Source organism: Schistocerca cancellata, chromosome 7 (genome assembly GCF_023864275.1).
Source record: "Schistocerca cancellata isolate TAMUIC-IGC-003103 chromosome 7, iqSchCanc2.1, whole genome shotgun sequence".
NCBI lineage: Eukaryota > Metazoa > Arthropoda > Insecta > Orthoptera > Acrididae > Schistocerca > Schistocerca cancellata.
Genome location: NC_064632.1, coordinates 422,501,624 through 422,528,213, shown reverse-complemented (window position 1 = coordinate 422,528,213; position 26,590 = coordinate 422,501,624). Strand labels below are relative to the sequence as shown.

The 26,590-nt window shown below is 41.2% G+C and overlaps 1 protein-coding gene across 1 annotated transcript in view; it reads left to right on the top strand.

The window, feature by feature from the left end:
* The window catches only part of LOC126092620 (protein sly1 homolog), a 161,596-nt gene that overhangs the window by 28,761 nt on the left and 106,245 nt on the right, over window positions 1-26,590 (top strand). The window contains exons 6-7 of the mRNA XM_049908337.1: window positions 1,474-1,615; window positions 15,990-16,217. Coding sequence (XP_049764294.1) covers window positions 1,474-1,615; window positions 15,990-16,217 — 370 coding nt within the window. The remainder of the gene's footprint in view (window positions 1-1,473; window positions 1,616-15,989; window positions 16,218-26,590) is intronic.

The window sequence follows — 26,590 nt, the reverse complement described above, 5'->3', positions numbered from 1 at the left end:
TTTTAAGTTATTCTGCAATCCTTCGTATGTTAAGCACTGGTGCATTATGATGAAGTGGTGCTGTTAGTAGTGGATTAGGGTAAGTACAGGCACACTTGCTCGACTCTATACCTCTTTACAGTGATACAGTGGTTGCTTCGCCTCACACTGGAGAACTCTTGTCTGCTCTGACACCCATACCAGCCAGATCTGTACACTTCTCCATAAATTCTTTCTCATCTCCTGCAGCATATTGTCTCCAGTGTCTTGATCTTGCTGCTCCACCATAGTTTCATCTTCAGAACATGTCCTTCACAGGTGTCACTGATTCCACATGAACTACCCCTGGATTGAGAGAGTGATGACCTTGCCATTTAGTCTCTTAAATCCCAGTCAACAAACCAATCAACCAAAAATATATAATAAACTGTTTGAAAAGGTCTAATTAAAAGAATTTAATAGGAATTAAATGGCAGAGCAGTCCACTTATTCCACTACAAACATTTTTGAAATGTTTTCAACTCCTGTAAAGAGGTAGTACAATTGTTTCCCATGTAGGAATGAAACCATTTCCTTTTTATTTTCCCCATGTATGCTGCATGATATGCTAATCTTTAATACAACTTTTGTTGTTGACTTCTGTTAGTTACAACAGCTATAAATATTACGGGTAAGACATTTCTCTTATAAACTCTTAGTATGCAGCATTAGAGATAGTGTATATTCTTTGTAAGTGACCAACCATGCTGCTGATACAGCCAACTTTAGCTTAGAAAAGAACCCATATTTTCACAAAGCAATATAAGGGTGATTCAGCTGCCCCTATCCCTGGGATTTATGCAACCCAAAATGCATTAAAATACTCGGCACAAGATTTTTGTATTCGCTCACTCACTATGTTCAAACTGTTAGTCCTACAGAAAAATGTGAACAGGACCTTTTTGTGGGAAATTTCATGTATTTAAATTTTGTACTCGGCTACATTATCATTAGCAGTTGTAGTTTTCAAATTATTTAGGAAAAATGTACAAAAGTAACCATCAAACATGTCTACACCATTTTCAGTAAACCACACACAGAGGAGTTATATTAACAATGACATGTGAAGGAAGGTGATTTTGAGTAAGGCAGACAGCTTGCGCTGTCTTCTTTGCATTAAAGATTGATTTAGATTTTTAAGATTATAAATTGTGTTTCCTAATTATATGTTTGAAAACTTGTAAAGTATCATCTTACGGCATATGTTGCTTGTATTTGATAAGTATCCTGTAAATTGAACCAGTAATGTAAATTGGTATATAATGAGAGCAAAATTCTGATCCTCTCGCTTCACTAGTGATTTCCATCCTTAACAATCTGTATCACAAGAGACTTCATTAGTATCAAACTGGCAGTGTAAAAGATACAGAAAGAGTTGCAGATGATAGCTTTTACATTTCGAACAGGATATGAAGAAAGCATTATTTACAATTCATTTTCATTGAAATTTTGTAGGAGCTGTTCCAATTATTCGCAGTCCTCGTGGAAATGCTGCAGAGATGGTTGCTGAGAAGTTAGACAAGAAACTTAGAGAGAATTTACGAGACACTAGAAACAGTTTATTCATTATGGATGCTACGCAAACTGGTCATTTCAGGTAAAACTTTTCTTTCTGAAATCCTGAGAATATTTGTGATACAGTGTTAAGTCTCGTTATGAAATTTTTAACATTTTTATTTGTGTCGAACGAAAGCTATAGTATAGAAGTGCTGTTTTGACACATTTCATTGCTTCAAATTTCATTGTGAAGGACATTAATAGGGGACCACTCTGTCAAACTCATCTCTTGTTAAACAATGGCAACTCCAGATTGGAAAATCAATAATATTAGGAAAAAGACAGATTACTACTCTCTGTTAAGATGACCCATTGGATTGCAGACAGGTGCAATCAAAAGGCTGTTACACATTATAACTTCCAGCCAAAGGCTTCTCCAGCAAAGAAAACACACACACACACACACACACACACACACACACACACACACACACACACACACACACACACAGAAAAAGCAAGCACACCACTTGCACACCTGACTGCTACCACCAACAGCTCCGACTGGAATGCCGGAATTCTGGTCGGAGCTGCTGGTGGTAGCAGTCATTAGTGCATGAGGTGTCCTGAGTTGTGTGAATATGAGAGTGTGTTTTTTGCTGAAGAAGGCTTTGGCTGAAAGCTATAATGTTTAACTGTCTTTTTATTGCACCTGTCTGCAGTCAACGGGTCATCTTTACTATGCATAAAAAGAACCTTCAAATTTGATCACTATTACCACTTCTGGACAATCCTCCACATGTAATTTTTGTTGCAAAGTACCCATTGTCATACTTCCTGTACTTAAAAAGTTCTTTAATACCCTTTGTCTCCTTTGAACACAACCTCATATTTGGTTTGTAAGCTCTGATCTTAAAGTGTGTGGTTTCATCCGTGCTGTTGAGGTTTTTAAACTTTTTTTTTTTTTTAATCTGATTTCTTTTCAGGCTTAACCTCCCCCTCCCCCCCCCCCCCTTCCTCCTTCAGGGCCCACAGCTCTTTTGTGGGTATGTATGTTGTGTGCATGGGGCCGCAAGCTATTGCAGCCTTTCATCTATCTTGGACTCCATTCCTTTCCCCAAATCTCCTCCTTCACATCCTAGCTAATCCCTCTCCTGTTTGTTGGCCCCCCCCCCCTTCTCCGCCAGTGTTTCACTTTACGAAGGCCCGATTATTCCCTCAGTTTCGCTAGTCCTTGTAGTGTGAGCCATTTGGTGGTGGCGGGGGGGGGGCACTCCCTCTTTTAACATCTCAGGCACGGGTTCCTCCCCCCCCCCCTTCCCCATCATATCCCCGCCCCTCCCCTGCTAGGTCACCAGCACGTGTAGCCAGCCCGTGTGGTGAGGCTGTCATGTACCCGCCTAGCTGAACCCCCTGATAATGCACAGAAAATGCTTCTGGTTCCTGAACTGTCACCACCTTGTGTATTCCTAGAAGTGGTTGCACTTCTTTTTAGGGCATCAGAACTCCTGCAATGAGTGCCCTGCCAGGTGGTCCTTGCTGCGGCTGGATGGCGCCCACACGGTGAGCCCCTAATCGGAGTGGGTGGTATCAGGGCAGACACTCTGCACATGCAGCATGCTGAGCTCCTTACTTCTGATGACTCCTCCACAGCCATATCTTCAGACAGGAATGGTTCTCTCTCTGCTCCTACTTTTACTTCTTCGGCCTTTCCCTCCCTAGCCAACCCCTGGGAGAAGGGCCGGGTCTACTGGCTTGAGGCGAAATTCTTTCCCCGTTACTTGGTTTGTTCCAAACTTTTGGTGCTACCAAACTTCTCTTTTCTGTAGAACATATTGAAGATAAGTTTGATCAAGTTGACTCAACTTAGAAGAGGCAGTCTGGTTCTCTACTGATTAAAACCTCTGCTGCCAGCCAGTCAGCTTCCGTTTGTGCTTGCGATTGCTTAGGGAACATCCCAGTAAGCATTATTCCTCACCAGTCCTTAAATGTGACCGAGGACATTATTTTTCAAAGGGACTTCCTCCTTCGATCTGACAAGAAATTCGGGACAAATCTGGCATGGCACAGCATTCATTTTGTCACTGAGTCCAGAGAGATCCTAAGGACAATCGTGTTGATACCAGCACTTTCATCCTGGCTTTTGTGGGGGATCCCTTCCAGAAAAATTCAAAGTTATTGTTTACTGTTGTGGTGTGAAGCACTATACCCCACCTCCCATGCACAGTTTCCACTGACTCTGATGTGGTCATGTGTCTTTGTAATTGAGGTGAATTCTATTTGTGGCGACAGTGGCCAACATCTCCATGTGGGAGTCCTTGTACCCTTCTGTCCAAGTGCAGGAAATGTTCTGTTCTACATTCTCCTCACTCACTGGATTGCTTAAAAAGGAAAGAAAGATTCAGGAATTTAAAACTCTAGACCATCTCTTTCTACTCTGAGGCCCGACAGAAATTTGACTGTCAGTGTCTTAAATGTCTATCTTTGCTTCTCGCGGAACCATTCCTCCTCCTTGAACAGAGAAAAACCGTCTTCCCTGGGACCCACTGTGGATGGGGCTCCCTCCAGCAAAGGATGAAATGCCCATTACTTCAAGTCAGATGCTGGATTCATACTCTGTGGGTCTTGTGGCTGCTCATTCTCTTTCAGGTCCTTATATTGCTGCAACTTGCTATCTTCCTGACCACATCTCTTACCGTCCAAAGGAGGAGGAGAAGGAGAAGAAGCAGAAGAAGAAGATGCAAGTGTCTCATGACGAGACCACACCAACATATCAGGGTGTCGCCCCCCGCCTCTCAATCAGTCCAATCTTACATTTATGGTTGTCACTCTGCCCTTACCAGTGACTGACACCAATTCGGCACAATGACAAATTCTGGTCCGTTTGACATCCATCCAGCCTCTTGTACTACTATACTCTGCAGCTTATGTTGCATTGCATGTCAGCCCTGTGCTTGCCTCTGGTGGTGTTTGTTAAGTTTGTCCACACAGGCATTGGTAGTTCTTGGGTTCATCTCTATACCCTGCTAGAAGCGATGGCCATTCAGATCCATTTAGATTCTGTGGTAACGATATGCTGTCTGTCTCCCCTCAGACTGACCACCTACCCTTCCTGCTCTTCTTGCTCTCCTTCGACTGCTGCCCCCCCCCCTCCCCTCTCCCTTCTCCTTGGGGATTTTAATGCCCATAAACCTCTGTGGAATGGTTCTGCAACCACTGACCCAGGCAGGATTGTTGATGACCTTCTGGCAGGGCTTGATCTCTGCCTCCTCAACATAGGAGCTCAACACACTTCAGTGTGGCACGTGGCACTTTCTCAGCCATTGATCTTTCTGTCTGTAGCCCTGGATTCCCCCCTCCCCTGCCCCCCCCCCCCCCCCCCTGTTCAGTGGGGAGTTAATGACGGTGTATCCTACAGTGACCATTTTCTAATCACCTTATCTTTTCTCCAGCATCACTCAGCTGGACACCCTCCCAGATGGGCCTTAACTAATGCAGACTGGAATGTCTTCCTTGGTTGCCATCCCAACCGCTCCAAGACACAACATCTTTGAAGAATCCATACAGAGTTTGATCGACGCCTTCATATGGCAGCTGCTTCAGCGATTCCTTCTTCTTCAGGTTCTCCCTGACGTGAGACTGTCCTTTGGTGGACCTCCAAAATTGTTGTGGCTATTAAAGGCTGCCATTGTGCCTTCCAAAGCTATAAATGGCATCCATCTCTCAACCAACTCCTGGCCTTTAAACAACCTTGTGCCGAGGCCCATTATCTTCTAAAGCAGAAGGTATGGATTTGTTGGTAACAATATGCATTGCCATAGAGCTGCATACTCCATCTTTGCAGGTATGGGAAAATATCAGGCAGCACATTATTGGCTGCTGTCTCCTAGAACTGTTGTGATAAATTCCCCGAATGGTGTTATTCTCACCAGTCCAGACTCTATCGCTGAGCATTTTGCTTGACATTTCACTTGGGCCTCACTGTCAGCCCTCTGTCCACGCCAGTTCGCCTTCTCAAATACTGTCTGGAATGGTTTCCCTCTGCCTGGAGTCTTGTAATAACCCGTTTAGCAAATGAGAATTTGCCTGCACCCTTGATTTCTGCCTCAACATGGCTCCTGGAACAGACTGGGTGCACAATCAAATGCTTCAACGCTTATTGGTGGCTAGCCAAAGTCATATACTTGCCCTTTTTAGTCATCTCTGGATTGGAGGGGAATTACCTTCCCAGTGGCAAAAAAGTGTCTTTATTCCAGTTTTGCTATTGGGTAAACCGCCTTTCCTAATTGACAGCTATTGTCTGATTTGTTTAATCAGCGTCCTCTGCAAGTTACTTGGATGTATGGTGAATTGAAGGTTGTAGTGGATCCTTGAACCCCAGAACCATTTGGCTTTGACCCAGTGTGGTTTTCATCAAGGCCTTTCTACTGCAGATAATTTATTCCTGGAGTATACTATCTGAACAACCTTTGCCCAATGCTGACACATTGTTACAGTCTTCTTTGATCTACATAAAGCACTTGGCACCACATCATCACATGTTGGGCCCTCTGTGGCCTGCTCCTGATTTTTATTCAGAACTTTCTTTCATGTCACACTTTTCAGGTACGGGTTGGCACCTCCTGTAGCACCTTCTGTCTGCAGGAGAATGGGGTTCCACATGGTTCCATTGTGAGCGTCCCTCTCTTTTTTAGAGCTGACAATGGTCTGGTGGCAGTTGCGGGGCCTACGGTGCCCCCCTTTGCAAGCTGATGATTTTTGCATTTATTTTTGTTATTCATTTATGGGTGTTGCTGAACACAGACTACATGGATCACTACACCAAGCACAGTCTTGGGCTCCAGCTCATGGCATACATTTTTTCAGCTGCGAACACTTGCATTATGCATTTCTGTTGACCCCATTCGGATCTGCATCTTGACAGCCAGGCCTCCTCATCAGTTTTTAGGACAGGTCTTTGATGCCCATTCGACATGGCTTCTCCATCTTAGTCAGCTAAAGTGGACATGTTGGTCCCAATTAAGTACTCATCGATGCCTCAGCAGCACTACCTGGAATGCAGATCACACTACTCTGATATGGCTCTACACAGCATTGGTCCACTGCTGTCTAGATTATGGGAGTCTTGCATGTGGCTTGACACCACCTTTGACATTACAGATGCTGGACACATTCACCATTGTGGGGTACGACTGGCAACTAGTGCCTTTCGGACTAGCCCAGTGATCAGCCTCCTAGCTAAGGCAAGGGTTGCACCGTTGCCAGTTCTGTGCCAACAACAGTTGATCACTTTGCATTACGCATCAGCTGCTCCATAGTGCTCCCAAACTACCATCTCCTCTTTCCAGATTCTGTGGTCCACCTCTGGCAACTGTGGCCCAGGTCTGGAGTTACGATTGCCATCTGCATCTGGTCCCTGTTTTCTGAACTTCAGCTTTAAAAACTAAACTCCTCCCACACAGGCCTTGAAGACCCAAAGGCACCGACTGGCCGCCGTGTCATTCTCAGCCCACGGGCATCACTGGATGCAGATATGGAGGGGCATGTGGTCAGCACACCGCTCTCTCAGCCCTATGTCAGTTTCCGAGACCGGAGCTGCTACTTCTCAATCAAGTAGCTTCTCAGTTTGCATCACAAGGGCTGGGTGCACCCCGCTTGCCAACAGCACTCGGCAGACTGGATGATCACCCATCCAAGTGCTAGCCCATCCCGACAATGCTTAGTTTCGGTGATCTGACGGGAACCGGTGTTACCACTGCAGCAAGCTGTTGGCGAAATTCAGCTTTCCCTCAACCAATTCTTCTTTGGGCCCACAGACGTATGCATCCCTGGTGCACCCCCGTCCACAGCTTTGTCTTGACCTAGCACAAGGTTGAAAAGACCCCGCTCATCGTGAGGCCCTCCACCGCCAGTTTTCTTCCATTCTTGGCATGTTTCAAAACTCAGTAGTAGTCTATACTGATGACTCGGTGGTTGCCACTCATGCTGGCTTTGCTTACATTCATGTGGGATGTACTGAACTATGCTCGTTGCCGTAAGGCTGCAGTGTTTTCACAACAGAGTTGGTAGCCATCTCTCGTGCTCTTGAGCATATCTGTTCCTGCACTGGTGCGTCCTTTCTCATCTCTAGCGATTCTTTGGGCAGTGACCAGTGTGACACTCATTGGTCCTAACCATTTAGGATTCTCATTTTTCCCTCAGACAACTTGGACGCTTGGTGGTCTTTGTCTGGATCCTGGCTCACGTTGGGATGCTATCGAATGAACTCACTGACAGGATGGCCAAATTGACTACCAGCTACCTGGCTCTTGAGATCGATATTATGGAATCAGAACTTCAGTCAGTATTATGCCATCAAGTTTTAAGGATTTGGAATACAGAGTGGCATATTCTGACTTTGCTAAACAAACTATGGGCGATAAAGGAGACCACGAATTTGTGGAGGTCCTTTATGCAGGTCTCTGAAAGGACTCTATTGTCTTTTGCTGAATCCACATCGGTCGTACTTAACTGACTCGTGGTCATTTCCTCTGACACAAGGATCTACCCCACTGTAGTTGTGCATGTTTGATGGGGTTCCACATTTGTCTGGGCTGCCTTAACCTAGCCAATGTGAAGTGGACTCTTAATCTTCCTGACTTGCTACCCTTGGTGTTAGCGGATGATGCCTCAGCTGCTGACGTGGTCATATGGTTTATTCACGAAGGAAGTTTTTAGCAGTCTCTTTAAGAGAGGGAGCCTCAGTCATGTTCCCCCAGTGAGGGGTTGACAGGCTGCCCTGTTGCCTGGTCCCTCCCCAGACAGGCAGCATTTGTCTGTGCTTGGTGCTCCACCCCAGCCCTCTTCCTACCTGCTCTTTTGCTCTTCTTCCTCCTTCTTATGTGTTCTGTTTGACTTATAGTTCTTCCGCTGTTTTCTTGTGCTTCTCTCACCCCAACTGTGTCGCTATTGTTGTCGAGGTATTGTTGGGTGGTGTGCCTCTGGTAAATGGCAGGATGTATGTCCCCAATCACACTCCCTGTCTTTCGGTGCCTCCAGCTGCCCCTTGGATGGGGCACCTCACCTGCCTTTCTCCCCAGCAACTTCCTCCGTGTTCCTTTCTCTAGGCTTTGTTGATCTTCAGTAGACCTTGGGGGTTTTGTTCCCTTGGATTTTGCACACCAGACCCTTCTTTGGTGTGTAGTTTTGTTGACTTGCCAGTTCCAGGTAGGAGGGACTGATGGCATTTTAGTTTGGTGTCTTTAATCAGCAAACCAACCAACCTACCAGGCTTTATGCATCAGTATAATTTCTCTTCTTACCCCTAATGGCCTAGTTTGGTTCCACTTTAACTTCCTCATTAAACATCTTGACAGGACCATTGCCACCAAAGGGGTTTGAAAGTGAAATTTATTTGTTAATGGCTGTCAGCTTGTTGCTTCAATACAGGGCCTACATAATTAGAGCCAAGTGTTGCACTTTGATGAGTGCAATATTTTAAAGCATTAAAAGGAGGTGTAATGCTGCTGGTATGTATAACACAAAAGACAAGAAAAAGTCAGACACTCACATTTTGAAGTGAGTCATAACAGTTTAGTGGTGTGGGTCTAGTGTCATATTATGTGCAAAAATTAAAAACTGAATTTAGAATTAGTGGTGCAATCATGTAAGTACTGTGTTTGGTAAGTGCCGCTGCCATAAATATTTAACATGTCGGTGAATCTATTGTAACCCACACCCAGAAGCTTTTCCTATGTGCTTCTTCTTTTTGTATTCTGTTCTTTGCAAAACTTGAAACCTTTGTAGAGTGACCAAAAACTTGAAACCTTTGTAGACTTGACCATCCAAGATCACCTCAGATTCAAGGGGGACTAGTATTGTAAGAAGGTTTACAAAAGTTAAGTTCTGTGTAATAAGAAATACAGAATCAAATAGGGGTAATGCAGGAGTTGGTTTGATAATGAACAGGAAAATAGGAATGCGGGTAAGCTACTACAAACAGCATAGTGAACGCATTATTGTGGCCAAGATGGATACGAAGCCCACGCCTACCACAGTAATACAAGTCTATATGCCAAGTAGCTCCACAGATGACGAAGAGATTGATCAAATGTATGATTAGATAAAAGAAATTATTCAGATAGTGAAGAGACACGAAAATTTAATAGTCATTGGTGACTGGAACTCAATAGTAGGAAAAGGAAGAGAAGGAAATGTAGTAGGTGAATATGGAGTGGGAGTAAGGAATGAAAGAGGAAGCCGCCTGGTAGAATTTTGAACAGAGCATAACTTAATCATAGCTAACACTTGGTTCAAGAATCATAAAAGAAGGTTGTGTACATGGAAGAAGCCTGGAAATACTGGTAGGTCTCAGATATATTATATAATGGTGAGACAGAGATTGAGGAACCAGGTTTTAAATTGTAAGGCATTTCGAGGGGCAGATGTGGACTCTGGCCACAATCTGTTGGTTATGAACTGTAGATTAAAACTGAAGAAACTGCAAAAAGGTGGAAAGTTGATGAGATGGGACCTGGATAAACTGAAAGAAGCAGAGGTTGTCGAGAGCTTCAGGGAGAGCATTATGGAATGATTGACAAGAATGGGGCAAAGAAAAACAGTAGAAGAAGAATGGGTAGCTTTGAGAGACGAAATAGTAAAGGTAGCAGAGGATCAAGTAGGTAAAAAGATGAAGGCTAATAGAAAATATTGGGTAACAGAGGAGATATTGAATTTAATTGATGAAAGGAGAAAATATAAAAATGTAGTAAATGAAGCAGGCAAAAAGGAATACAAACGTCTCAAAAATGATATCGACAGGAAGTGAAAAATGGCTAAGCAGGGATGGATAGAGGACAAATGTAAGGATGTAGAGGTGCATATCACTAGGGGTAAGATAGATACTGCCTACAGGAAAATTAGAGAGATCTTTGGAGAAAAGAGAACCACTTGCATGAATATCAAGAGCTCAGATGGAAACCCAGTTCTAAGCAAAGAAGGGAAAGCAGAAAGGTGGAAGGAGTATGTAGAGGGTCTATAAAAGGGCGATTTACTTGAGGACAATATTATAGAAATGGAAGAGAATGTATATGAAGATGAAATAGGAGATATGATACTGTGTGAAGAGTTTGACAGAGCACTGAAAGACCTAAGTTGAAATAAGGCCCCAGGAGTAGACAACATTCCATTAGAACTACTGACAGCCTTGGAGAGCCAGGCCTAACAAAACTCTACCATCTAGTGAGCAAGATGTATGAGAGAGGCAAAATACCCTCAGACTTCAAGAAGAATATAATAATTCCAATCCCAAAGAAAGCAGGTGTTGACAGATGTGAAATTACCAAACTATCAGTTTAATAAGCCATGGCTGAAAAATACTAACACAAATTCTTTGCAGACGAATGGAAAAACTGGTAGAAGCTGACCTCAGGAAAGATCAGTTTGGATTCCATAGAAATATTGGAACACGTGAGGCAATACTGACCCTACGACTTATCTTAGAAAATAGATTAAGGAAAGGCAAACCTACATTTCTAGCATTTGTAGACTTTGAGAAAGCTTTTGACAATGTTGACTGGAATACTCTCTTTCAAATTCTGAAGGTGGCAGAGGTAAAATACAGGGAGTGAAAGGCTATTTACAATTTGTACAGAAACCAGATGGCAGTTATAAGAGTCGAGGGGGATGAAAGGGGAGCAATGGTTGGGAAGGGAGTGAGACAGGGTTGTAGCCTATCTCTGATGTTATTCAATCTGTATATTGAGCAAGCAGTAAAGGAAACAAAAGAAAAATTCGGAGTAGGAATTAAAATCCATGGAGAATAAATAAAAACTTTGAGGTTCGCCGATGACATTGTAATTCTGTCAGAGACAGCAAAGGACCTGGAACAGCGGCTGAACGGAATGGAAAGTGTTTTGAAAGGAGGATGTAAGATGAACATCAACAAAAGCAAAACAAGGATAATGGAATGTAGTTGAATTAAATCGGGTGATGCTGCGGGAATTAGATTAGGAAATGAGAGGCTTATAGTAGTAAATGAGTTTTGCTATTTGGGGAGCAAAATAACTGATGATGGTTGAAGTAGAGAGGATATAAAATGTAGACTGGCAATGGCCAGGAAAATGTTTCTGAAGAAGAGAAATTTGTTGACATCGAGTATAGATTTAAGTGTCAGGAAGTCGCTTCTGAAAGTATTTCTATGGAGTGTAGCCATGTAGGGAAGTGAAACGTGGACGATAAATAGTTTCGACAAGAAGACAATAGAAGCTTTTGAAATGTGGTGCTACAGAAGAATGCTGAAGATGAGATAGGTAGATCACATAACCAATGAGGAGGTATTGAATAGAATTGGGGAGAAGAGAAATTTGTGGCACAACTTGACTAGAAGAAGTGATCGGTTGGTAGGGCATATTCTGAGGCATCAAGGGATCACCAATTTAGTATTGGAGGGCAGCGTGGAGGGTAAAAATCATAGAGGGAAACCAAGAGACGAATACACTAAACAGATTCAGAAGGATATAGGTTGCAGTAGGTACTGGGTGATGAAGCAGCCTGCACAGGATAGAGTAGCATGGAGAGCTGCATCAAACCAGTCTCTGGACTGTGAAGACCACAACATCAACAAGAAATACAGATATGAGATGGAATGGCAGTAGGAATTCTTCAGGTGCTGTACTCAAATGCAGTACAGTGATTACAGTACAGTTTCCATTGTCTTGGAAGCTGCAGATATGAGTATACCTCTTCTTACCATATTAATTGCTTGTGACTGTTTTCTGTTATTTGTGCTAGCCAAAATGATTGTAATTACAAAAACTGACACATTGATATATGGGTGGCATTGTAGAAAAAAAATGAAAAAAGGAAGAAAAATCTTTGAAGTTAGATAATACGAGGGCAGTTCAATAAGTAATGATACACATTTTTTTTCTCGGCCAATTTTGGTTGAAAAAACCGGAAATTTCTTGTGGAATGTTTTCAAACATTCCCGCTCTGTCTCGTATAGTTTCATTGACTTCCGACAGGTGGCAGCGCTGTACGGAGCTGTTAAAATGGCGTCTGCAACGGATGTGCGTTGCAAACAACGGGCAGTGATCGAGTTTCTTTTGGCGGAAAACCAGGGCATCTCAGATATTCATAGGCGCTTGCAGAATGTCTACGGTGATCTGGCAGTGGACAAAAGCACGGTGAGTCGTTGGGCAAAGCGTGTGTCATCATCGCCGCAAGGTCAAGCAAGACTGTCTGATCTTCCGCGTGCGGGCCGGCCGTGCACAGCTGTGACTCCTGCAATGGCGGAGCGTGCGAACACACTCGTTCGAGATGATCGACGGATCACCATCAAACAACTCAGTGCTCAACTTGACATCTCTGTTGGTAGTGCTGTCACAATTGTTCACCAGTTGTGATACTCAAAGGTTTGTTCCCGCTGGGTCCCTCGTTGTCTAACCGAACACCATAAAGAGCAAAGGAGAACCATCTGTGCGGAATTGCTTGCTCGTCATGTGGCTGAGGGTGACAATTTCTTGTCAAAGATCGTTACAGGCGATGAAACATGGGTTCATCACTTCGAACCTGAAACAAAACGGCAATCAATGGAGTGGCGCCACACCCACTCCCCTACCAAGAAAAAGTTTAAAGCCATACTCTCAGCCGGTAAAGTCATGGTTACAGTCTTCTGGGACGCTGAAGGGGTTATTCTGTTCGATGTCCTTCCCCATGGTCAAACGATCAACTCTGAAGTGTATTGTGCTACTCTTCAGAAATTGAAGAAAGGACTTCAGTGTGTTCGTAGGCACAAAAATCTGAATGAACTTCTCCTTCTTCATGACAACACAAGACCTCACACAAGTCTTCGCACCCGAGAGGAGCTCACAAAACTTCAGTGGACTGTTCTTCCTCATGCACCCTACAGCCCCGATCTCGCACCGTCGGATTTCCATATGTTTGGCCCAATGAAGGACGCAATCCGTGGGAGGCACTACGCAGATGATGAAGAAGTTATTGATGCAGTACTACGTTGGCTCCGACATCGACCAGTGGAATGGTACCGTGCAGGCATACAGGCCCTCATTTCAAGGTGGCGTAAGGCCGTAGCATTGAATGGAGATTACGTTGAAAAATAGTGTTGTGTAGCTAAAAGATTGGGGAATAACCTGGTGTATTTCAATGCTGAATAAAACAACCCCTGTTTCAGAAAAAAAATGTGTTGCATTACTTATTGAACTGCCCTCGTACCTTGGGGAAATGAGAAATGAGGAAGATGTCCAAGATTTATTTGTTTTCCACTGTTTTCATTCGCATTTGTGTTTCAAAAAACATAAATGGTAAAAGAATTGCGTTGTTTTTATTGCTACTTCTGTTGTGAGTAATGATCATACGAAAGTGATCTTGTCAAATTTGCATCTGTGCAACAACAAATATTGTGTCTTGCAAACATTCAAATTATGTAAACTATTCAGAATATTACTATACTTCGACAATATGAATTCAGTCTTCTTTTTTTTCTCACCATATGCTCACCCAACAGTCGAAGATATGTAGGAATTTTGAGATCCATGTATAACTGGCTAGGGAAATTCATTTCAAAGGTATACTATTTCCAATAGGAGCATGCCTAATAAACCACTGTGGTGTTCAAACCAACCTTTGTGTTGATTACAGCTTTACTTTTTTACTAGACTAGAATGAAAATGTATCAGATGAGTGATGTTACTACTGAATGTGAATTATTCTGGGTAGAAAGCAGAAGAACCAGTATTCGTGCTTCTCCAGAATAGGTTCCTGAAGAATTATTGCTGAACGGCTTTACAGTGTATGTGGACCAGTATTACAATGCACCTGCAGTTGGTGATTACATGTGGCATCAAAAGACAACAGCTGTTGGCACCTTTCTGGTGAACACCAAGGAGCTCGCAAAAAATATTGTCAAACTAGAAACTGAGAATGAGCAAAATAATTTCATCCAAACAATATCACCAGTTGTGGTAGAGATGTACTAATGCTGTCAATGTGTCACACACCTTCCATAGCTGATATTCTTTTGCAATTGCCAGCAAGGGCTGTTACCAAAACCAGGCCAAAAACTTTTTTAATTTACTTCATTATGTGAAAGTTGTTGACTGATCAGGTCAGATGATTACATGTTATCCATTTACAACAAAGAATGGTAGCTGGTTTTTTAAAATTTTTGTCACCACTACCAAAAATGTTTTCACCTAGTTTCAGGAAATCAGCTTCAAAGTGAGTATATTTGCCTTGAAAGACAGCAAAAAGTTATAAAAAATAGTAATCCTGGCACATTGCAAGCCAAACTGTTTCGAATGCAAGTACAAACATAAATTGAAAAATAATAATTATAATTTATACATTATTATAATAATTATAAGTATTATCATTGTCATCCTCATCATTTGCAACTGCAACTAAATTTTCAGGCACTGATTGAGGTATGTTTCAGTTGCAGACACTTCTTTTTATCACCTAGCATTTTAGGAGCAAACAGTTGTTAATGTTATGACATGAACATCTCAGATGAATTTTTTATGTACAAATAATGAATTCTGTAGTGATTGCCTCATAAATTAAATAATGTATGTCAACTACATAAAAGAAAAACTCACAACATTAGTCAGTCCCTGAAAATGAACGTGTAACTATAAAATAGGTTGGACTTCAGTAGAAAAATTAAATATTGTAATTGAAAATGGTGACCAGTGATTGACATATTTCTAACCTTGAAGTGGGACTCTGGGACAATAAATTTTGCTTTATTGAGGTTTTGGAATTTATAGTGTAGTGTAGTTTCCAAACTGCAATTATGTCCAGAAAAATAACAAAATTATAGTTACAATTATCTTCAGTATATTTTAAATCTAGATCTGAATTGGAACCACAGAAGTTGCCTTCTGAGGCAGAATACTCAAAACAGTTTATCAGACTTTTCAGAATTTCATTTGAATCCAAATTCTCTATTAAAATCATCAAAACATGAATGAAACACAATTGACCACTCACAGTAAAGGGAAGGCGTCCACTTCAAGTCGAAGCAAGTGAAAATGGGCGAACGACATTTTCCTCCCTAAGGTCCTCTTCATCTACATCTATACTCTGTAAGCCATCTGACGGTGTGTGGCGGAGGGTACCTTGTGTACCTCTATTGGTTCTCCCTTCTATTCCAGTCTCGTATTGTTCGTGGAACAATGGAACTGTTATTAAGGTGATAGGGGCATGCAATAAATTTAACTGTTTCTCTCTTGCATTTCACAGGCTGAAGTCCACCAGTGGCAATATTTTGCTGTGCAAAACCCAAGCATGTATCTGGTGCCATCAGCCTGTCCCATAAGTAGTGCCGGAGTTCAAACATTTTGAGCAATTGCAAAATATAAGCATTTGCTCTTGTTATGATGTAAAACATATTTATGAGGTTATTTTTTCTGGTGTTTCTGTGATTTTCTGAGCTCCTGTGTAGTAAAATAGTAATAAATATTTTGCTTTAGTTTTCAGAGACCACTCCTAATAGTATTAGATAGAAATGTGGATATGGCAACACCCTTACATCACACTTGGACATACCAGGCATTGGCGCATGATGTTCTGGATCTTGCACTCAATCGAGTTGTAGTGGAGGAGAATGTTGGTCGGTCACCTGCAGGAGGGGCAAAAGTAAAAACTCGGGCCTGCGATTTGGACAACCGTGACAAGTTCTGGGCTACACACAAGGGCAGGTAAACTTAGTTTCTTCAAAGAACAAAACACATCTGCAAAAAAATATGAAAATTTGAGTTACTAACAAAGTTTCTATTTTTTATTTGTTCTTTAAGTTTTTTACTAATTTATTTGACATACATGTGACGAAACATTGAATATATAAAGTATGATCATTGAGATTGTGGGTGAAGTGATAATTAATAAATATCTTACTCTGCTGTAGACAGCATGTTTCATTTGGATTTTTAACTTCACTATACTTCTTGGTGATCAGTTAGCCCAAGGAGAACCATCATCATGACATAATGTATTGTGCAGCATTTAGCCACTTGATGCATTTGTATCATATCTTCTGAATAAGAGTTGGAAAAGTATCCCCCTCTTCCTCTTAGGTTCTCAAACCTCACACTGATTGGCAGCAGCTCACCGCGCTTTTCTGTCTTCGGCCTTCCTCTTGAGTAGCTGGTATCCATCATGATCTGCGTGATGTATTCTAATCTGTCTGCCTTGTGTGCTCTTCCCCTTTGTTGAATCTTCAATGATACTTTTAATGAGACATCAGGATGTGGCAGATAGCCGACCCACATGTCCCTTTAGTGTTGAATAAGCTTCCAAAGACATTGTTTTCTTCCTCCACTCCGTGGATGACGATGATTTTGGTTTTTGGGGCACTCAGTGATGTGGTTATCAGCCCCCGTACAAATTCCCAATCTTTTCACTGTCCAGTCTTGCCATTTTCCTGGACGATGATGAAATGATGAGGACAACACAAACACCCTGTCACCTGGCATAGAAAATCCCTGACCCAGCCCGGAATCGAACCTGGGACCCCATGATCCAGAGGAAGCAATGCTAACCACTAGACCACGAACTGTGGACCCAACCTGTGGAGCACCTCTTCATTTGATACCTTGTCTACTCAGGCAATCTTTAGCATTCTGCAATAGCATCACACCTTGAAGGCCATTATTTTGTGTTTTTTTGCTTCTTTGAGTGTCAGTGTTTTGCTTCCATACATCAACACACATCAGGCACATGTCTTTATGACAAAGTCTTTTATGAGATATTTGTCTATGCAGATAGATGTGGAAATATTTCTTCTCATGTTAAAAGCATTCTTTGCCTGGTCAGGGTGTATATGACCAGGGACAACCGGGAAATCCGGGAAAAACCCGGGAATTTTTTCATCCGGGAGAAAACCGGGAAAAACCCGGGAATTTTTCGGAATTCCGGCAATTTTTCATTGTTTTAGCTTTCAGTTAAATTTTTTTTTTTTTATTTTGGCTGCAGAATTGATTCTCTAGCAAAGAATGTTATTGTATCCTGCTGCTGGAGAATGATACTGCAGCAATAAAATATAAACGAGAAGGGAAAAAAATAAAACTTTAGTGACAAAGGAAATGTGCAATTTACAACAACAAAAAACCGTGCACGCACAAGCGTTTGCAAATAGCAAAAATATGTCAAAGGCCGTAGGGCGCAGACTGTAATTCTTCGTGACAATAAACTGCATGCTATGAGCATGACGTCACAACTGTTCACATTAGGTTCGTTTGACCAATTGCCAGCGGTCGGTTGCGCATGCGCATTTGACTCGCATATAAGCAGTACCTTCTCCCGCTACTTGAGGTTTCGCTGTTAGCTGTATCGGTAGCAGCAGCAAGCAGCCAGATGCAAACGAGAAAAATTTTTCTCGCGCGCCCTAGCTGCCAGATTCGCGCTTGCACAGAGTTGTAGTGGGGAGGGGGTTAACCTCCACGTGACACGTGTTTACGTTGAGTGATTTCGCTGCTTCTCTTCGTGTACAGCTCCCAAGTCAAATGAAAACAAAACGGATTTCTGTGGCCGGGAGCATCAAGTGAATTAAAATACATTCACATTATTACGGAGGGCAGAAATATATTATTAATTTCAGTTTTCTGATTTTATTTTATTTCCAAGTTAGTAGCAGTCAAGCATTAATCGCCTTGCAGAACAGTGAAGTTATTTTTGGAAGTTTGCTAAAGAAATTTAGCTTTATTAATCTTTCCGCTGAGGCAATCATTTTATTTGAAACGAATTGTTTCATTCTTCGGTATTGGCTAGTTCCAACTTTCCGCTGAATTTCAAGTGCACGTTATCATCTTCTGCCATATATGGCATTATGCTATAATAAAGAACCAAAAATGAGATCGTAGAGTACTGGTACTCCAAGAAAATTTACATCCCAAAAACCACACTGAAAAGCTTAATATCAGATGGGACCTACTTCATTGTGAATCTGGAAAAAGCCAATTCACACTTCAAGCCGAATTATGCATTTTAGTATGGTTTACGAAATTCCGATGCTCTTTGGAGCACCCTCTGATGCCCTGTTTCTTTTATGGTGTAATGTAAGCTCTTTTAGTGCTTTATACAAACGAACATACGGGCTTCCTACACCACTGCAGTTGCACACGCACAATAATGCCTGTTTTCTGGCGCTCTCTGGAAACGTAAATCGGACCTATTTCTAACAGTCTTCGGATAGTATCGCGAACGGTGGTTAGAAAAGCGTTACTTTCAAAGTAAATTTCTTTTTACGCAAGATGAATTATGTTACGTGTGAGAAAGTGGGATGGATATCTAAATCACAGAGCGTTTGAAACTGAACAGTTTGAGGACCAGCCACTTACAAGAATTTCGAGCCGAGACATTTATGTCATAATTTTAAATTTACTGGCACATTTGTGTGATGTATCTTAATATATAACACACGCAAAAAAGATCAATATTACATGTGAAAGCTTAGCTTCTGTTGTAGCGTGTTACTCTTAGAGATTAATGTTATATGTGAAAGCTTAGCTTTTCTTGTAGATATACGGTACTGTGTACATTAATGTAAACCGTTAACTTTTCCTCTTGCGTGTTCGCGCTATGTAACCAGTGGTCTTGCAATTAGCTGACTATAACACGTGTCCTATGCTCTGAATAGCTGCTGCCACCGGCTGACGAGATCTCGTGGCTTGAAATATGACTCGCTTACAAAAGGACATCGCAACCTCGGTTTCAAGGCTCCGCAAAGTAACGCACTGTGTTTGGTGTAGTTCGAATTTATACTTTCGTAATACGAAAATATGGAACGTATATGTTGCTGCAAATCTTTCCAACACTTCTCTCCTTTTTTTTAAATTAAAAGACTCTCCAAAACTTCTCTGCCCGTCTTTTCTTTTTTTTTCCGGGAAGTTCTACGCGATTGTATAAAACGTTAACCATTCAAAGAATTGATAAGTTTTACAGTTCCGAGGGAAAATCCACGGAAAACCTACTGTCACTTAGCACAGAAAAAGTGTATTTTCGCCCGGGAAAAAGCGTATTTTTTAAACGGGATATCCGGGAGAAATCCGGGAATAATCCGGGATTTTTTTTTCCTTGTCCCCGTATACACCCTGCTGGTAGATTTGAATTGCAATATCGTTTCATCTTCCACCTTGTGTAATTTTACTCCCTAGGTAGGCAAAGGATTTGATTGTCTCTAGTCGTTCATTGTTAGGCAAACATTGAGCAGTGCCGTTTTGTCTGCTCAGCACAAAGATTTTTGTTTTAGGTTTGTTAATTCTTGTGTTATGGGAAGAGTTGAGGGTGGTTCCCATCTGTGCTAGCATCATTTCTGATTGTTCCGCATTTTGACTTTTTCTGATTGTTCTGCATTTTGACTTAACACTTCAGTATTATCAGCAAACCTCATTATGTCTATTTTTTGTCATGGACTTTAATTCCTCCTGTGGTTCATAATTTCTCTTTGCCTCCACTGTTGCCCTCTGGAAGCATCTATTGAACAAAGCAGAAGAGAGTGAGCAGCCCTGTTGTATACTATGCTTAATAGCAGCTGCTTGATATTCTCCGCATCTTAAGATAGCCACCTCTTCTCAATACAATCCCTATACTACTCTTCTGTCCTTACATTTTACACAATTATCTTTCAACATTTCGAATAACTGTCACCATTCTGCACTGTCAGATTCTTTTTCTAAGTCAACAAAGGCAATATACGTGTTCTGAGCCTTCTGTAGTCTTTTCTCAAGAACTATGTTAAGCCATGCACTGCTTCTGTGCTCAAACCACTTCTAAAGCCAAATTGGTCATCTCTAATTCTCTGATCATTCCCTCTGTCCTGACTATCATCCATATAAAGTGAAAATATTCTTGTTTTGCACTAATCCAGATTGATTAAAAACTACATCTACATCTGCATCAGTCACCACATGGTGCATGGCAAATGGACCTTGTACCACTACTAGTCACTTCCTTTCCTGTTCCACCGAGAAATGGAACAAGGGAAAAACTGTTGTCTGTATGCCTCTGCAAGAGCCCTAGTTTCTCATCTTCGTAGTCCTTAAGCGAAATGTGCATTGATGACAGTATAATCATTCTGTAGTCTGCCACAAATGCTAGTTCTCTAACATTCCTCAATAGTGATTCATGAAAAGATCATTGTCTTCCTTTCAGGGATTCCCATTTGAGTTCAAGAAGCACCTCTATAATAATGGCATCTTGATCAGACCTACTCGTAACAGATCTAGCAGTACATCTCTGAATTGCTTCAATGTCTTTCTTTAGTTTGATGTGGTGGGGACCAATCCATGTTCAAGAATGGATTGTACTAGTGTTCTGTTGTGTGGTCTCTGTGTAGATAAACTACACTTTCCTAATAGTGTCCAAATGAGTCAAAGTCTACCATTCATCTTCCTTATCATCGACTTTATGTGCTCATTCTATTTCATGTTGCTTTGCAGTGTTATGCTTAGATATCTAATTGACATAACTGTGTCAACCAGAACATCACTGATATTGCGTTCAAACATTACAGGTTTGTTTTTCCTATTTGTGTGCATGAACTTACATTTTTCTACATGTAGAGCAAGCTGTCATTCATCGCACAAAATAGAAATTATGTCAAAAATCATCCTGTATCCTCCTACAGTCATTCAGTGACAGCATTTTACCATGCACTACAGTGTCATCAGCTACCAGTTGCAAACTGGTGCTCACCCTATCCGTCAGATGTTTTGTGTATATAGAGAACAAGAGCAGTCCTTTCACACCTCCTGACAGTATGCTTGTTTGCAATGAACACTTGCTGTCCTGGGCAACATATGAAAAGTTTGAGCCACTTACATGTCTCAGAATTTATTCCATATGCTCGTACTTATGTTAAAAGTCTGCAGTGAGTCACTGTATCAAATGCTTTCAAGAAATCTAGGAATATGGACTCTGCTTGTTGCCCATCATCCATGGTTTGTAGGATATCATGCAAGAAAAGAGCAGGCTGAGCTTCACATGAGCAGTGCTTTCTAAATCTGTGCAGATTTTTGAAAAGAAGCTTTCCTGTCTCAAGGAAATTTATTATACCAAAGTTACGACATGTTCAAGAATTGTGGAGCAAACTGATGTTATGGGGGGGGGGGGGGGGGGGGTATTGGCCTTCAGTTTTGCAGGTCCATTCTTTTACCTTTCTTATTTATAGGAGTCACCTGCACTTCTTTCCAGTCGCTTGAGACTTTGTACTGAGTGATACTTTCACAATAAGTGCAAGCTAAGTAAGGGGCCAGTGCCAAAGATACTCTCTGTAAAATAAGATTGGGATTCTATGTGTACCTGGCTTCTTACTTGTTTTCATCTCTTTCAATTGCTTCTCAATGCCTGGAATGTTTGTGTCTATGTCCTTCATACAGAAGTCTGTGTGAAGCCAAATGATGGTGTGTCTGTATGTTCCTTTTGGATAAATGGTTTTTTACATGGAAATTTATAACGTCCACTTCTCCTTTGCCATGCCAGATTGGTTGCCGAGTGGCTAAATAGAAGCTACTGATATGCTTAGTGTCTTTAAATAGGACCAGAATTTTCTCTTGTTGGGATTTATTGCTGAGGTTTGACGGATGTAAGTTATTATGTGCTTCCCTCATTGAACTTTTTATAGATAAGTGAATTTCTCCTAACTTTTACCTTTCAACATTTCCACATTCTTTTTTAAATCAAGAATGAAAAAATTTCTGTTTCCTCATCATTTTTCAGATTTTGTTATTAAACTTTGGTGGGTGTTTTCATCCTTTATCTGCTTACTCGGCACATATTCTCCAGAGCTCAATTTATAATCAGTTTGGACTTAGCCCATAATTCCTATATGTCCATCATACTGGAACTAAATAATGCTCTTTCATTGTCTAAGTAGGATGTTAACAAGTGCTTGTTTGCTCTTTTCAGCATTAAAAAAGTCTCCCAGCCTTTGTGGATTTATAAACTAATCATTATGTCCTAAAGAGAATGCTGACTACCAGGCATGGAACATATTGTAAGGGGCAATAGACAGCAGCAGATCCCCCTGGTTCCACCACAGGAAAGCAATTACAATGAAGTTTCCCACTCCTTCTATAGCAGGAGACCAATAATATCAGTGGTTTTAAAATTGGGATGTAGTTTTATGCTCAGTAGAGGAGTCATGATGAAATATAATGCACACAAAAGGAGGTTACTGCAATGTGGCCGAAACATCAGTTTTATTCAGTGGCAGTTATTTCTGATCATGGAAGCTTATGTAATTGTAGTCTTAAGTATTTGTTTTGCATTTCAACAGCTGCTATACCTCAGGTAGAGTGGACATCTGCAGTGCCATGTACAAAGCACTAAGGGATTCCGTTGAAGTATAAGTAATGGAGATAATGTCAGTAAAGTACAATTACTGTGATGTAAAATGCATGAACTTCTTGCCAAATGGGCTTCTTGATATATCTGCTTTTTAGTTCGTCAGAGGGAAGATAGCATAATCCAGGGGAAAACAATTTTTATTTATTTGGTTATTGTATTAAAAGCTGAACTAATTGCAATATGCGTCTGGCATTAAAACCGCCTTCAATGTAAGTTACAAGAATGATCAAGTCTTTTTAATATTTTTAATTTTATGTTAATCAACATAATAGATACTTATCCATATTTGTTTATTTTCAAGAAAATTCATTGTTCATAAATTGGAAAGAGTTTACTCTCTTTACTCCATTCCCACCTGAATGAAGCAAGTAATGAATTTATGTTACTCCTCATTTCCCCAGTTGAATTATTTGAGTACTTTGGCAGTTTTCCACCAAGCATCGGTTTTTGTCCTGCATTTTGAGCTGTGGATCTCGTGAATGACATAAGCACTTGTGACATTAATATTATTTTGTTATCATCTTAACATTCTTTGCGTGCACTTGCATAGGTCTCATTCAATAACAAAGGTAGGTGGCATGCGAAAAACAACAGATTGCAATAACAAATACTCTCTTTGCTGTTCACACAGAGGTGAAAACTGAAACGGTGGTTGCTCAAATTCCTTTTGATTCACTACCAATCAACAAGCAATTGGGCATGAGCTAGCACCTGAAAATGTAAACAAAACACAATATAGTACTGCTCTTAACTCTCACCTATCATTTATATAAGTGAAAATAGTTGTTTGATGATGTTTGTTTGCTTTGTTCACTTGTGTGTCGATCAGATTTAAAGAGAAAGAGAGTAAATGCAGATGTGGTAAAAAGGGGACCAGGGTCAGATACTGTGGTATGCGGAGTGCCTTCGATTGCAAAAATAGTGGCCAGAGTATGAATCAGAGCACCCACTCAGGCTATGTACATCCATACAGGGGAAACTAAAGGGTATATCCAACACAAATAGTCATGATGCATTGTGGAATTGCTTTTGATTGCAGTGTGAATTCCATGCCAGTTAACATGATGTCATGTACTTGCACACTCATTCTGTTGAACTCCCAGAGCAAACCATGAAACAAATGGAGGATTTTGGGACAGAATACAGATGGGATAAATATCTGGCACTCTTTTTTTCCACTGCCCCTGAAATTCAGACAGTGCTGCAAGGAAAAGAATGTTCTGAGTGTGGGGCTTATTCCTGTCAGTAGGTGCTCCAGCCACCCACGCTTTACTTGATGACAAGACCTTGAGACTGTGCAGTCAGTGCTTCCTTACGTTTTTGTTTAATAGATATGGGAGGACTCTAGTAGGAGCCTAATGGAAATGTTAAACTCTTAGCATGCTTGTATGCAGCAATGGCTAAGAACTGTTTATGAGCTGTTGATAGGGACATGAAAATCTTGTTAGGTGGTAACTCACTGAGCAACATAAAATCAACAGTGTTTAGCAAAATAAAGTAAAATTTGTGATTTTATGGTTATGTACCACAAAATCAGTGGTTTTTGTTTAAATGTTAGGGGAAAATAGCATTTTCCCCTGTTCTGGGGTAAGAAAACATTGTAAATTTGAGGATGTCTGTTAACAGCTGTTTAACACATTCGCTCCAGCACTGACAGTTATGTTTCTCACTGTGAGGTTGTGTGTGTACTTGTGCCTTGCTTTATCTGACAGCACTGCTTGTCCTCCTCCTTGCCGTGGGACAAAGCTTGTACTCAAAAGCCTTAGGCTACTATTTTAATATAGGGTGTCCATAATTAAAATTCCAGTTTCAGAATGCTGTAGAAATAAAACCACTGCTCAGGGTGACGTCAAATTTGAACACCGTATTATTGACACAGAAGGGAACATCATGGGGGGGGGGGGGGGGGGCGGCAAAAATACAAATTTACCAATAGATGGCACTATAAGCATCATAATGTAAACGGGTACAGCAATAAATGACAGATCATTCGCAATATGACAGCTGTGGTTCAAGTTGCACATTATACCATCTGTATTGTTCAATGTGTATGACTGCACAAGTTCATCAGTCAACAATTGTGTATTGTTAATTAGGTAAGCCCATCCACCACAGGAAGGTCATACGACATTGGATAGGAAAAATCAATTTGTAGTTGTCATAAGCCCAAAAACTGCACAAAAAGCAAAATGACTTTGGTTTTCAATTGTGCTGAGGCCAAAAACCGCACAAAAAATCAAAATGACACTGTTTTCTAATTGTCATTAGACTGGCGCAAGACATGTTCAGTATGCTGTCCACCGTTGTGTGCCACAAGTTGAAATCGAGAAACAGAACATCCCACAACAAATTGCAGTGTCTTGGGGGTCATGTTCAGAATATGTTGCACAATGAGTGCCTTCAGTTCAGCAACTTTCATAATTGGAGCACTGAACTCAACATCTTTCGGATAACCCCTCAGACATGAGTCACATGGATTAAGATCAGGTGATCTGTACAGTCAGGCTGTAGGGAAATGATGGCTGATAAATCTAGCACTTCCGATATGTCTCAGCAGCAGCAGCTGCTGCTTCACTGGTTGTGTGCAGTGTGTAGAGGAGCACCATCTTTCATAAAAATAATCCTACCCCAACAACCACACTGTTGGATGCTTGGAATGACGTTGATGCGCGAAAGACTATGATAGGATTTGCCAGTGACAGCACAGGTAAAACAAGTTGGGTCTGTTTCAAGAGATTGAGAAGGTCTAAAGAAGAGTGGCAAGATTTGTGACTGGTACATTTAGCCATTGCGATAGCGTTACAAATCTCATAGAAAGTTTGAAGTGGGACACACTTGCAGATAGACGGTGCGCGAAACAGAAGGGGATGCTCACTAAATTTCGAAATCCGATCTTCACTGAGGATGTAGAGCATATATTATTACCACCAACTTTGAAATTGCGCAATGATCACCATTTAAAGATAAGGGAAATAAGAGCTCATACTGAGGCATTCAGACAGTCGTTTTCCCCTCACGCAATCTGCCAGTGGAACAGAGGGGAGGAAATATAACTTCGCACAAAATGTGCCTTCCACCACACACTGCTTTATATATATATATATATATGGAACAAGGGAAAAACTGTTGTCTGTATGCCTCTGCAAGAGCCCTAGTTTCTCATCTTCGTAGTCCTTAAGCGAAATGTGCATTGAAAATGTCTGCTTGTGTCTTGTATGTATGGATGGATATGTGTGTGTGTGTGCGAGTGTATACCTGTCCTTTTTTCCCCCTAAGGTAAGTCTTTCCGCTCCCGGGATTGGAATGACTCCTTACCCTCTCCCTTAAAACCCATATCCTTTTGTCTTTCCTTCTCCTTCCCTCTTTCCTGACGAGGCAACCGTTGGTTGCGAAAGCTAGATTTTGTATGTATGTTTGTGTTTGTTTGTGTGTCTATCGACCTGCCAGCGCTTTTGTTTGGTAAGTCTCATCATCTTTCTTTTTAAATATATTTTTCCCACGTGGAATGTTTCCCTCTATTATATATATATATATATATATATATATATATATATATATATATATATAAAAACAAAGATGATGTGACTTACCAAATGAAAGTGCTGGCAGGTCGACAGACACACAAACAAACACAAACATACACACAAAATCCAAGCTTTCGCAACCAACGGTTGCCTCGTATATATATGGTTATAATAGAAGGAAACATTCCACGAAGGAAAAATAT